This window comes from Protopterus annectens, chromosome 1.part1 (assembly GCF_019279795.1).
Source record: "Protopterus annectens isolate FY-2018-M chromosome 1.part1, PAN1.0, whole genome shotgun sequence".
Taxonomy (NCBI): Eukaryota; Metazoa; Chordata; order Ceratodontiformes; family Protopteridae; genus Protopterus; species Protopterus annectens.
Window position 1 is genome coordinate 176,737,878 of NC_056726.1, and position 11,800 is coordinate 176,749,677.

Below are 11,800 nucleotides of genomic sequence, written 5' to 3' on the forward strand. Positions count from 1 at the left end.
TAGTCATATATAAACATGTTAACCTTACTGATACATTTAATGTCTAGTCATATATAAACATATTAACCTTACTGATACATTTCTTAATGTCTAGTCATATATAAACATATTAACCTTACTGATACATTTCTTAATGTCTAGTCATATATAAACATATTAACCTTACTGATACATTTCTTAATGTCTAGTCATATATAAACATATTAACCTTACTGATACATTTAATGTCTAGTCATATATAAACATGTTAACCTTACTGATACATTTAATGTCTAGTCATATATAAACATATTAACCTTACTGATACATTTAATGTCTAGTCATATATAAACATATTAACCTTACTGATACATTTAATGTCTAGTCATATATAAACATGTTAACCTGACTGATACATTTAATGTCTAGTCATATATAAACATATTAACCTTACTGATACATTTAATGTCTAGTCATATATAAACATATTAACCTTACTGATACATTTCTTAATGTCTAGTCATATATAAACATATTAACCTTACCGATACATTTCTTAATGTCTAGTCATATATAAACATATTAACCTTACTGATACATTTAATGTCTAGTCATATATAAACATGTTAACCTTACTGATACATTTAATGTCTAGTCATATATAAGCATATTAACCTTACTGATACATTTAACGTCTAGTCATATATAAACATATTAACCTTACTGATACATTTAATGTCTAGTCATATATAAACATGTTAACCTTACTGATACATTTAATGTCTAGTCATATATAAACATATTAACCTTACTGATATATTTAATGTCTAGTCATATATAAACATATTAACCTTACTGATACATTTAATGTCTAGTCATATGTAAACATATTAACCTTACTGATACATTTAATGTCTAGTCATATATAAACATATTAACCTTACTGATACATTTAATGTCTAGTCATATATTACATTACTATTCGGTTTATTAGATGTGTTTAGTAGTCATGATTTGTATATTAATTTATTTTATGTATATGTATGTAGTCTGACCTATGTATTGTTGACAGACTCTGTGATTTGCAATGATAGAATAGTATTTAGAAGTTAGTATATTACACATGAAATACTGCTTTAAGGTTTTAAACTGTGACGTATTTTTAACCAATGAAGGCACACTGAATGTTTTATAAAGGATTTTAAAGTAGTTTTTAACTGTTTTAAGAGTTTGAAGAAGCCTTATGGCGAAAGCGCTCACTCTACTTTATTAATAAATGGTTTTTGAACTTGCAGAAGAACATTAAGCGTTTCATTCATTGGATTATATCCAGCGTTTCATTGCCATCAGGGGTTTCGCTACTGTGACTGGTATTTTACTCAATTTGATTGCGTGGAACCCCGTCTCTGTTTGTGGCTGCTCTGCATCTGGACTGTGGTAACATGTTTATATATGACTAGACATTAAATGTATCAGTAAGGTTAACATGTTTATATATGACTAGACGTTAAATGTATCAGTAAGGTTAACATGTTTATATATGACTAGACATTAAATGTATCAGTAAGGTTAATATGTTTATATGTGACTAGACATTAAGAAATGTATCAGTAAGGTTAATATGTTTATATATGACTAGACATTAAATGTATCAGTAAGGTTAAGATGTTTATATATGACTAGACATTAAATGTATCAGTAAGGTTAATATGTTTATATATGACTAGACATTAAATGTATCAGTAAGGTTAACATGTTTATATATGACTAGACATTAAATGTATCAGTAAGGTTAACATGTTTATATATGACTAGACATTAAATGTATCAGTAAGGTTAACATGTTTATATATGACTAGACATTACATGTATCAGTAAGGTTAACATGTTTATATATGACTAGACATTAAATGTATCAGTAAGGTTAACATGTTTATATATGACTAGACATTAAATGTATCAGTAAGGTTAACATGTTTATATATGACTAGACATTAAATGTATCAGTAAGGTTAACATGTTTATATATGACTAGACATTAAATGTATCAGTAAGGTTAATATTTTATATATGACTAGACATTAAATTTATCAGTAAGGTTAATATGTTTATATATGACTAGACATTAAGTGTATCAGTAAGGTTAACATGTTTATATATGACTAGACATTAAATGTATCAGTAAGGTTAATATGTTTATATGTGACTAGACATTAACAAATGTATCAGTAAGGTTAATATGTTTATATGTGACTAGACATTAAGAAATGTATCAGTAAGGTTAATATGTTTATATATGACTAGACATTAAATGTATCAGTAAGGTTAAAATGTTTATATATGACTAGACATTAAATGTATCAGTAAGGTTAATATGTTTATATATGACTAGACATTAAATGTATCAGTAAGGTTAACATGTTTATATATGACTAGACATTAAATGTATCAGTAAGGTTAATATGTTTATATATGACTAGACATTAAATGTATCAGTAAGGTTAATATGTTTATATATGACTAGACATTAAATGTATCAGTAAGGTTAATATGTTTATATATGACTAGACATTAACTGTATCAGTAAGGTTAATATGTTTATATATGACTAGGCATTAAATGTATCAGTAAGGTTAATATGTTTATATATGACTAGACATTGAATGTATCAGTAAGGTTAATATGTTTATATGTGACCTTCAGATTAATGGAGACGTTGATCTTGATCTTTTTCATTTCTTTACTGTACCTTGCCCAGTTGTTCCACAGCTGTATGGGCTGCCCAAAATACATAAATGTCTATGTAATCCTCCCATGAGACCAATTGTATCTGGCAATGGTTGGTTAACAGGACCAATCTTCTTTTATCTACAGAGGCAACTGCACCCTTTTTTGTTAGGCTGTGAGAATTTGCTAAAAGACACGGCAGATTTCATATTGAAACTTAGGAAGTGGTATGATAGTCTAAATGTCACTGAGTTAGCTCAGGGTGAATACTTATTTGTTACCCTTAATATTTCATCCTTGTTCACAGTGATCCCTAACGACCTTGGAATTGAGTCCATCAGAGAGTTTTTGACTAGCATGGCTACTATGCCTGCTAGACAGATAGAGAATTTTTGTTCTTGATTAGATTTGGTTCTCACTATGAATGTCTTTTTGTTTGATGAGAATTTTTTTCTACAACTCACTGGTGTCACAATGGGCACATCTGTGGCCAATACCTATGCCAGTCTGGTTCTCCATCAGTGGGAAACCAAATATGTGTGTACTGATGCCAGTCTGTTAAACAACAATGTTTGCTTCTATCAGCATTTTGTTGATGATTGCTTCCTTATCTGGAAGGGGTCTATCAGCGATCTGTACACCTATTTAGATTATTTGAATGGTACAACTACATTTCTTGAGTTTAAAATGATATACTCTGAAACTAGTATTACGTTTTTGAATTTATGTATAGAACTAAAGGAGGGTTTAATTTGTATGAGTATACATAAGAAAGAAGTATGTGCTGATAGATACCTTCATAGGAACAGCATGCATGCTCCGCACACATTTAAAGGGATAGTCACTGTGCAGTTTAGTAGAGACAGTCGGCTTAATACAGATGATGGTGTTTTTTTAAAACAGATGGAGGATATGAAGATGGACTTTCTACATAGTGGTTATGATTCAACATTTCTCTGTGATATAATGGGTAAAATTGCAAGAGATAGGGCTGTGTCACTTAAACCAACTTTCAGTATGCTAAGCGAATGTGATACATATATGCGTAGGGAGACTGACGTGGGCGGTATGCTAAGCGAATCTGATACATATATGCGTAGGGAGACTGATGTGGGCGGTTCACATAGAGTTAGGTATGTGACAACGTTTAATATTAATACCCAGGCAGTTAAGCACATTATTGAGAAGAATTGGGTAATTTTGATGGCATCGTCTGATGTTAGGAATGTGTTAGATTCCAAACCCTTCTTCTCTTATATGAACTTGAGAAATTTGAAAAGTAGATTGTGCTACAAAGATTTTAGCCGTAAACGCATCCCACAACTTAGTACAAGGGTGGGTACATTTTGTTGTATGGACTGCACTTGCTGTGATGATATTCTAGGTAAAGGCAGTGATATTTTCACCCACCCTGTTACTGGATGTGCCTACAACTTTAAGCTGTTTGCTAACTGTATTAGTACTAATGTAGTTTATTTGGCTATTTGCCTCCAATGTACTTCATTCCATGTAGGAAAGACCACGAGAAGACTAAAAGACCGTATTATTGAACATAAGTCTGAGATCAGGAGGAATAATGATAAGAATGCACTTTATAAGCACATTTTATCTTGTGGTAGCATGCATAGGTTTAAATTTAGGATTGTAGACACTGTCCATATGTCTCTGAGAGGTGGTGATTTAATAATTCCTTAGATGTCAAGGAATATGAATAGATTTTGAGGCTAGCTGCTGGTCATCCACCTGGCCTTAATACTGCTGTTACCTTAAAGCCCATTCTACTGAGGCTACAGCAGAGTAAACTTTGATTATAAAAAATTTCTATATGCGTCCCTTAACAATATTTTTATGTGTGTTTTATTTTTATTTTTTAATTTTTATATGTGCTTTCTGTGTTACTTTTAAATTTTGTGTTTTTTAAATAACCTGTTTGTGATTTTATATGTTGTTGTCATTTGATTGGCTGGCTGCGATCACATGACTTTTCTTGGTTCCTATTTAAACTCTGACTCATGTGTTTTTGATTTTGTATATAGCATTGAGGAAGGGTGTAGACCCGAAAGCTTTGCTGCTGCTTTTTGTATTAAAAGTTTTTCTCAACGTGGTTGTATTCTACTATTTTGCCATTATACCAGACATTGATTAAGTTGTAGTTTGAATACTATAGTGTTCTGTAGGCTGTGTAAGGAATGGGGCATTAAGATGGTGGAAGGGGTACAGAAAAGGGTGAGCAGGCTGGATGAATACTAGAAGATAAAAAGATGACGAGAGGATACATAGACTGGGGTCATTTCCATTGTAATCTAGAACAGGTAGGTGGGTATGGTCAGGGTGAATATGGTTATAACAGGAGTTTTTAGACTGAAGAAACTTAGTTCAGGCTGGACTTCTGAAATGGTAATGGATAGGTGGAATGAAGTTCCTAAGTAGCTGGTACACTGTAAGATCACAAAGTAATTTCAAACAAACTGAGATATGTTACCTTGAAGAAAGGGAGGCAAGGGCAGGGGGAGTAAACAAGCAGGAGAAACTGCAGGTTACTCTGTCATTAAACAGACTAGATAAAGATTATGTCCTTCTTTGGTACATTATATATACATATGTCTATACTTATATTCCTCAATAATACCATATGAAGAAATAGGTAAATGAAACACACTATCCCTCCCACTGTCTCCATTTGTATTTTATTTTCCAGTTCCACTAGATTAACATCACATTTGGTCCTCCTTCTCCTATTACTGAAATACCCATAGAATATTTTTTTTCAGTTTTCATTTCATCATCTGATCTTCTCTTCACATTAGACTTCAACTTTCTCTGCACAGTAAGATTCACGTTCCTTGCTTCTGCTTCTCCTTCCAGTACTATTCTCTCTCATCTTCTCATATTGCTGGAAACTATTCTACTGGATTTCATTTCCTTCACCACTTCTTTGATCTTCCAGGATATAATGTTCTTTCCCCCTATTTTACCTTGTCTTGATGCAAACAATTGTTTCTCCTACTTTTTTTTTTTTTGCTTTATCTCTTAATGTGCCCTAGCACTTCCCCAACAATCCTTCCAAACCATCTTCTGTGGCTAAACTGGGAATAATAGTGTTCATCTTGTAATTTTTCTCTGTGGGTTTCTTAAGAGTTTCCTTTCCAAGCTCTTCTGTATTGTTGAGAATCAAGTCCAAGTTAATGTCTGCCTTGTGTTGACAACTTTTGTTCCAAATCTCCTCCATTAAAACTTTGATGATGACTGATGTCATTTTCAAATCAAGTCTTACAACTTCACAAAGGCATATTAAAATTACTTGCATCCAGGACAATGCTCTGCTGTAACCTATACCCTCTGTTTTCTATGTGAAGCCTGTCAACCAATGACCTACTCCCAGGGACATCTACAATACCAGAACTTGTCAGAGATTTGGGATGCATGGCTAGGCTTAAAAAGGCCCTTGTGGTCATTATCCTAGTAAACACCTAAGGACCTATGAACCACCACTCTTTACCGTTCTTCTCACTTTGCCACCATTATTTCTGCCAAGCCCACCAGCTTTGTTACTCTTTCCTTGTGCTACCTCCCCCAAATCCTTTTCTGCCTGACATTTAACAAATGGTCCCAAGTTAAACACATAAACCTACATCCCTCCCACTGACCTTAAGCCATGAGAATTTGTTCATTGCACACTCTTTTTGTTGTTCCTGTTAAGTGAAAGATGGGTCCATCACCTTTCATGGGACAATGTTTTTGTTCATAACAAAAAAAAAAAAAAAAAACAGATTGCTCTCTGAAGTACACTGCTCAGATATTAACTTTAGAGCACTTTGCCTTTAAATATCCGATATTACAAATGTGAAAAGGTAGAGGAAAATTATAGTTAGTTTTATTAACAGTACAGTATTACATTTTTGAAAAAAAATGTTTTAGCCAATATAAAAATAGGAATTGTACTTACGAAAGCCTGTAGATTCCATTCTAGAAGCTGTATTAACTGTGTCACCAAAGAGGCAATAACGAGGCATTTTAATGCCAACCACTCCTGCAGCACAAGGACCTGAAAGAAAAGGAGTAAGAAAAAATGAAATCCACAGAATGGTTATCCAAGTGCATTATCCTGTGTGCTATAGTAAAATATTTTTACTGTGCCCTGGAATTTGCTTACAAATGTGCTCTCTTATCAAAAGAAGCATAATGTATTTATATATTTCTAATTTTAATACTTAGAAAATCATTACACATACTCAGAGTTAACAGTGATCTTTAATCTGTTAAAATCCAACAATCAATGGACTGAAATGAACTTTCCTCTTAGAATTAAATACATTATTCTCAACTGTGAAGAAATACCTGGGGTTTGGCAGTGCTATAGCCCCTGCTAAATCATGATATGGACAAGCTTTCCTATGAGTCACCAGTGTTTAACTTGTTAAGGACTCAAGTTAAACTGGTTAGGATTCAACCTACTGAATGAAACTAACAGCAAGCGCATTTTTTTACCCCTGCAACTCAATACGTGGAGTAGCAGCCCCACCTACAACCCCATGAACTTATATTTAAACTGTATGAAGTAGAATCAGTAAATCTCCCAAAACAAAGGAATCATTTGCCAGTGTAGACTTAAAAACAACATCAGCATTGATTTCCTAATGAAAACAGAGAACATCGACTTCAACATCTACGAGATGAGCTTGGCCAGTGGAGTTACTATACACCAAGGTTAAAAACATGCCTTTAATACTTGTCAGTGACACAACAGGTGGCACACTTACCTTTAGTACAGAAGGCTGTGGGTTCTAATCCTACATGATGTAGGTCAGTTATTGGCACTGTAGTGCAAGTGAAGTGCTGCACTCCTGAGTGTGTTGTCTGTTGGATGAGATGTTAACACTGTGGTCTACTTCTACAGATCAAATTTCAGTTTACTGAGACAACAACACTGAACTTTCACAAAACTAAAAGCATGTTACAGATTTTTTTTACAGGGAATAGAGACATTTGACCAACATGGGGAAATTTGCCCTTTTCCCCACTGTAGTGCGATCCTGGAGTTGGTATATTTAGTTGGGGTGTGTGTGCAGGGTATACTGGGTTTGACATACTCTGGTGTGTTTTTTGGTTCAGTGTTGGTCAAGTGTCTCTATTCCCTGTAACAAAATTTGGTAATATGCAGTTTTGGTTTTGCAAAAGTTTGGTGTTGTCATCTCAGTAAACTGAAATTCAAGTAAGTGTAAATTTGGTCTATAGAAGTAGACTTGTTAATACTGACTAGCTCAGATAAATATACAAGATCACATGATGTATCAAAAGATCAGGGAAGTTGCTGATGCCCTGGAAAAATTTCTCCAAGTAGTGTAAATACCAACTTGGGTCTCCCCTGAAATGAGGTGACTAACCTGCTGGGACTAACTTGGTCAACAAAGAATACATAAAATGCAGCCTGCTGTGATTTGGCAATGATTTCTATCCCTTAGATTCCAAAATAGTCGTATGGACTCAAAGAGAAATTTACACTGGAAGCAAGAAACTGCACTGACTTTGCACATATTCAATGAATGGTTATGACTTCTCGAGCATCCTTCTCTTAAAGAAAAAATGTTTCAGAATTTGAATGTATGCATACAGACATCTGCAAAATATTAATAAGCGCATAGAACAAGTTTGTATTATCTGCACATGTATGATGTTCTTATACTGAAAAAGAACAATGTTTTTTTCATTTATCCTTCATTCTCCTAATGAATGATTGTGTATTATCCAGTTATAGCTTCTGCTATCATAGTTGTAAATACTATTCCCCTGAAAAAGAAGAATGACTCGGGCCCTGGAGTAGCCAAACAGGGGAGCATAGGAGTAAGCGACTTATACTGACTCACCCTTCCTTTGCTGGGGTGAAGGAGATAGTGTTCCCATTTGGCCAATTGTTCACAAGCAAATGGAAGCTTGTACACCCACAATTTCACAATCCCCACATCTACATAGCAATACCAGAAACATATCTCCTTTCTGCAAGGTATCAATACACACGAATGTGCACACTGGCATACAACACAAAACATCCAGGTGACCACAACCACCCTTACACAATCACTCAGCAACATCTACAGCTTCACCTCATTATATTTTTGCAGTTTTGCTTTATTTTAGAGCTTTGTATGTGCAGTCCATTTTCATGATGTTTACTTTATAACTGTAACTACAAAACTAATGTAATCTATATTATACTCACTAAAATAAGTCCTGGAATTCTGCATTTTAACTTCTATAAATTTTGTGTTCCTAATTGTTGCAAGATTTGCAAACATTATGTTCCAGGCATAGATTTTAAAAATGGTTCAGACACTCTATAGCAGACTAAACAGACACACACCTCACAATTGTCCCCAATTTCCCCTCATATTTTTACACTGTGTATCATAAAATTTTAAATTTTCTGGGAAATCACTGAATATTGCAGTCAATAATGCCAGAGTTTCATGTTTCTTATTGTTGAGAAAAGGTATGCCGATGCAAAACCTGTTCTTCTACTAACTTTCTAAAGTAAATTAGAGTGATATTTGAGATTTATTCCTGGTTTTGGGCTTTTCTCACCCATTATTTTTGGTTTTGTTCAGAGTTCTTTAGCAAAGAAGTTAGGAGATGTGGACAGAAACTAGGTTGCAGACCAGCAGAAGTCATCCCCAAGTAAACTATAAGACACAACACAGATACAATGACACTTGCTGAAAGCTTTAACTGTTCATGTTTTCCAAGTTATAAGGAAATTTTCTTGTTCCTATAGTAATGAAGATGAGGCTACATGACTGCAGCAGCCATCATCTCCTCTGTCTGACACTCTCTCTTTCTCAGTGCAGCAGTTGATTTTATGTCTTTCGAACATTTAAAACAAACACAATTGCACCTCTATTTCCCCGGCTCTTCCTGATTATAAAACCTGAACTATCAAAGTCCTGATCAAATAGCAACAAGGAAAAATGCAATTGACAACAGATCAGCTTACTTCCTGTTCTAAATGCAGTCATTGTGTTATGTGCTACTGGCTTTTAAAGTGACCAGTGATTTTTAGGTCATTTTATTGGTCTTCTGACTCCAGTTTTTCATCTTGAAAAGCTCTTCCCTCATTGGCTTTACAAGTGAACCAATGAGACAACAAAAATCAGAACTGCCTAAGGATGAAGTGGGGCAGCAGAGCAAACCCAAATACAAAGGCCAAAATCGGAATGCTGCACTAAATGCAGAACAGTTGAGAGGTATGGTGGTTGGTTTGTACTTTGGCTACCTAATTGCCATCATTTTTAACACATTATTTGCTATTGTGGATTCTGCATGATAAATTCTATTTATGTTTTGTATATGGTGAGAATAGTGAATGTAGTCACTTAGGCTGGAATACAGTAAAAGATCCCAATGCTCATGTAAACTGTAGCAGCCATGCACACAAACACACACACACACACACACACACACACACACACACACACACACACACACACACACACACACACACACACACACACACACACACACACACACACACACACACACACACACACACACACACACACACACACACACAGTATGTCAAAATGGCACTCACTCACTTGATCACAGCCATAAACTGTTTCACCCATTCACCCATACACACACACCTTAGACCACTCACACCCCTGCAGACATGCAGACATTCTGCCAGTTTATCCATAAGTCATTGCAGAACACTTTTTTGTCTTATTATTTATATATATATATATATATATATATATATATATATATATATATATATATATATATATATATATATATATATATATATATATATATATATATATATATATATATATATATATATCTATCTGCACTCCTCCAGCTTGTACAATGCAATACATTGGGGTCAAATGCACAGCAACATTAAAATTTAGAACTAAAGCTACTTGGACACCAATGCAGTGATCACCTGTAACTATGCCAGTTCTGCCACACACATTCATACACTCTCACAATCCCTACCACTACTTCTTCACTAAACCTCTTGATATTTACCTGCAATACAGTCTATCCCATTAATTATAATGGGGGACTGCAGCATTTTGGCTGTACTTATTAATACAGCCAGTCATATGCAGTTAAACAGCCAAGTAACTATTTGAATCACTCAGCTGTCTAAACCCCTTCCTGCAGGTATTTATGGGGAGAGTACATGGTTAATTAGCATAAGCCACTATGCTATCCTATCACAGAAAAAAAAACATCAACAAGCATGATTTGGAAATGAGGCAAACAACTTAAAAAATAAGATAAAACAAATAATCAGAATAATAATCAGATTGGTCAGGGTATGAGACTGACTTTGTCTAAAACAGTGTTATCGGGATAGAAAATGTCTATCCCAATATATGAAAGCCCCAGGGAAAGAGGTGCAGGTCATCCATAGCAAAGAAATTAGGACTGTTGACCATTTCCCTTTAAGGAAGACACACATACCCCCCAAATGAAACCAATTATTTAGCTAATTGTTGAAGTTGATTAGTTTTGGTCTGTATTGTGGCATCTTTCACAGTGACGGCAGGATATAGTTCAGCACTACTTCCTTTCCAGTCTCAGAGACAAAACCAGACAGCTTTGCCACACCCCTCTTCATATCACTCAAGCAAATCAGAATCATTCACTCTCTCGTGTGCAATTATCTGGGCATATGCACATTTCCGTGAAGGTATTTAAGAACTTTGGTGACATCTCAAATTCTGGCACCTGAGAGACAGATGACTTAGCCCAGTGACTACTGTGTTTAACTACTGTGTCACTTATGACAGGGAAGATTTTATGTGTGACAGTATGTTCTGGTTGCTTTAGGGGCTTCTGCCTAGAACTACGGGGACACTTGCCTGAACTTGAGACCTCCCTTACCCTCAAAGACATCAGTATTGATACAGTTGCAGAAAACTGGTTATGACATATTGATAGCACTTCCTCTATTTCATGTACAACATCTATTATACATTCAAATCCACTGGCAATTAGAGGGAAGTATCTATATTTGCTCTTAACCCCAGTCTCTCTCACCAGATTTCAAAAGATACAAATCTACAACTGGTCAAAATCCTAGTTA

The 11,800-nt window shown here is 34.6% G+C and overlaps 1 protein-coding gene across 1 annotated transcript in view; it reads right to left on the bottom strand.

Annotated features, from left to right (window-relative positions):
• Window positions 1-11,800, bottom strand: part of LOC122804231 (heat-stable enterotoxin receptor-like) — a 1,796,602-nt gene that overhangs the window by 287,089 nt on the left and 1,497,713 nt on the right. The window contains exon 22 of the mRNA XM_044073980.1: window positions 6,653-6,751. Within this exon, the coding sequence (XP_043929915.1) occupies window positions 6,653-6,751 (99 nt within the window). The remainder of the gene's footprint in view (window positions 1-6,652; window positions 6,752-11,800) is intronic.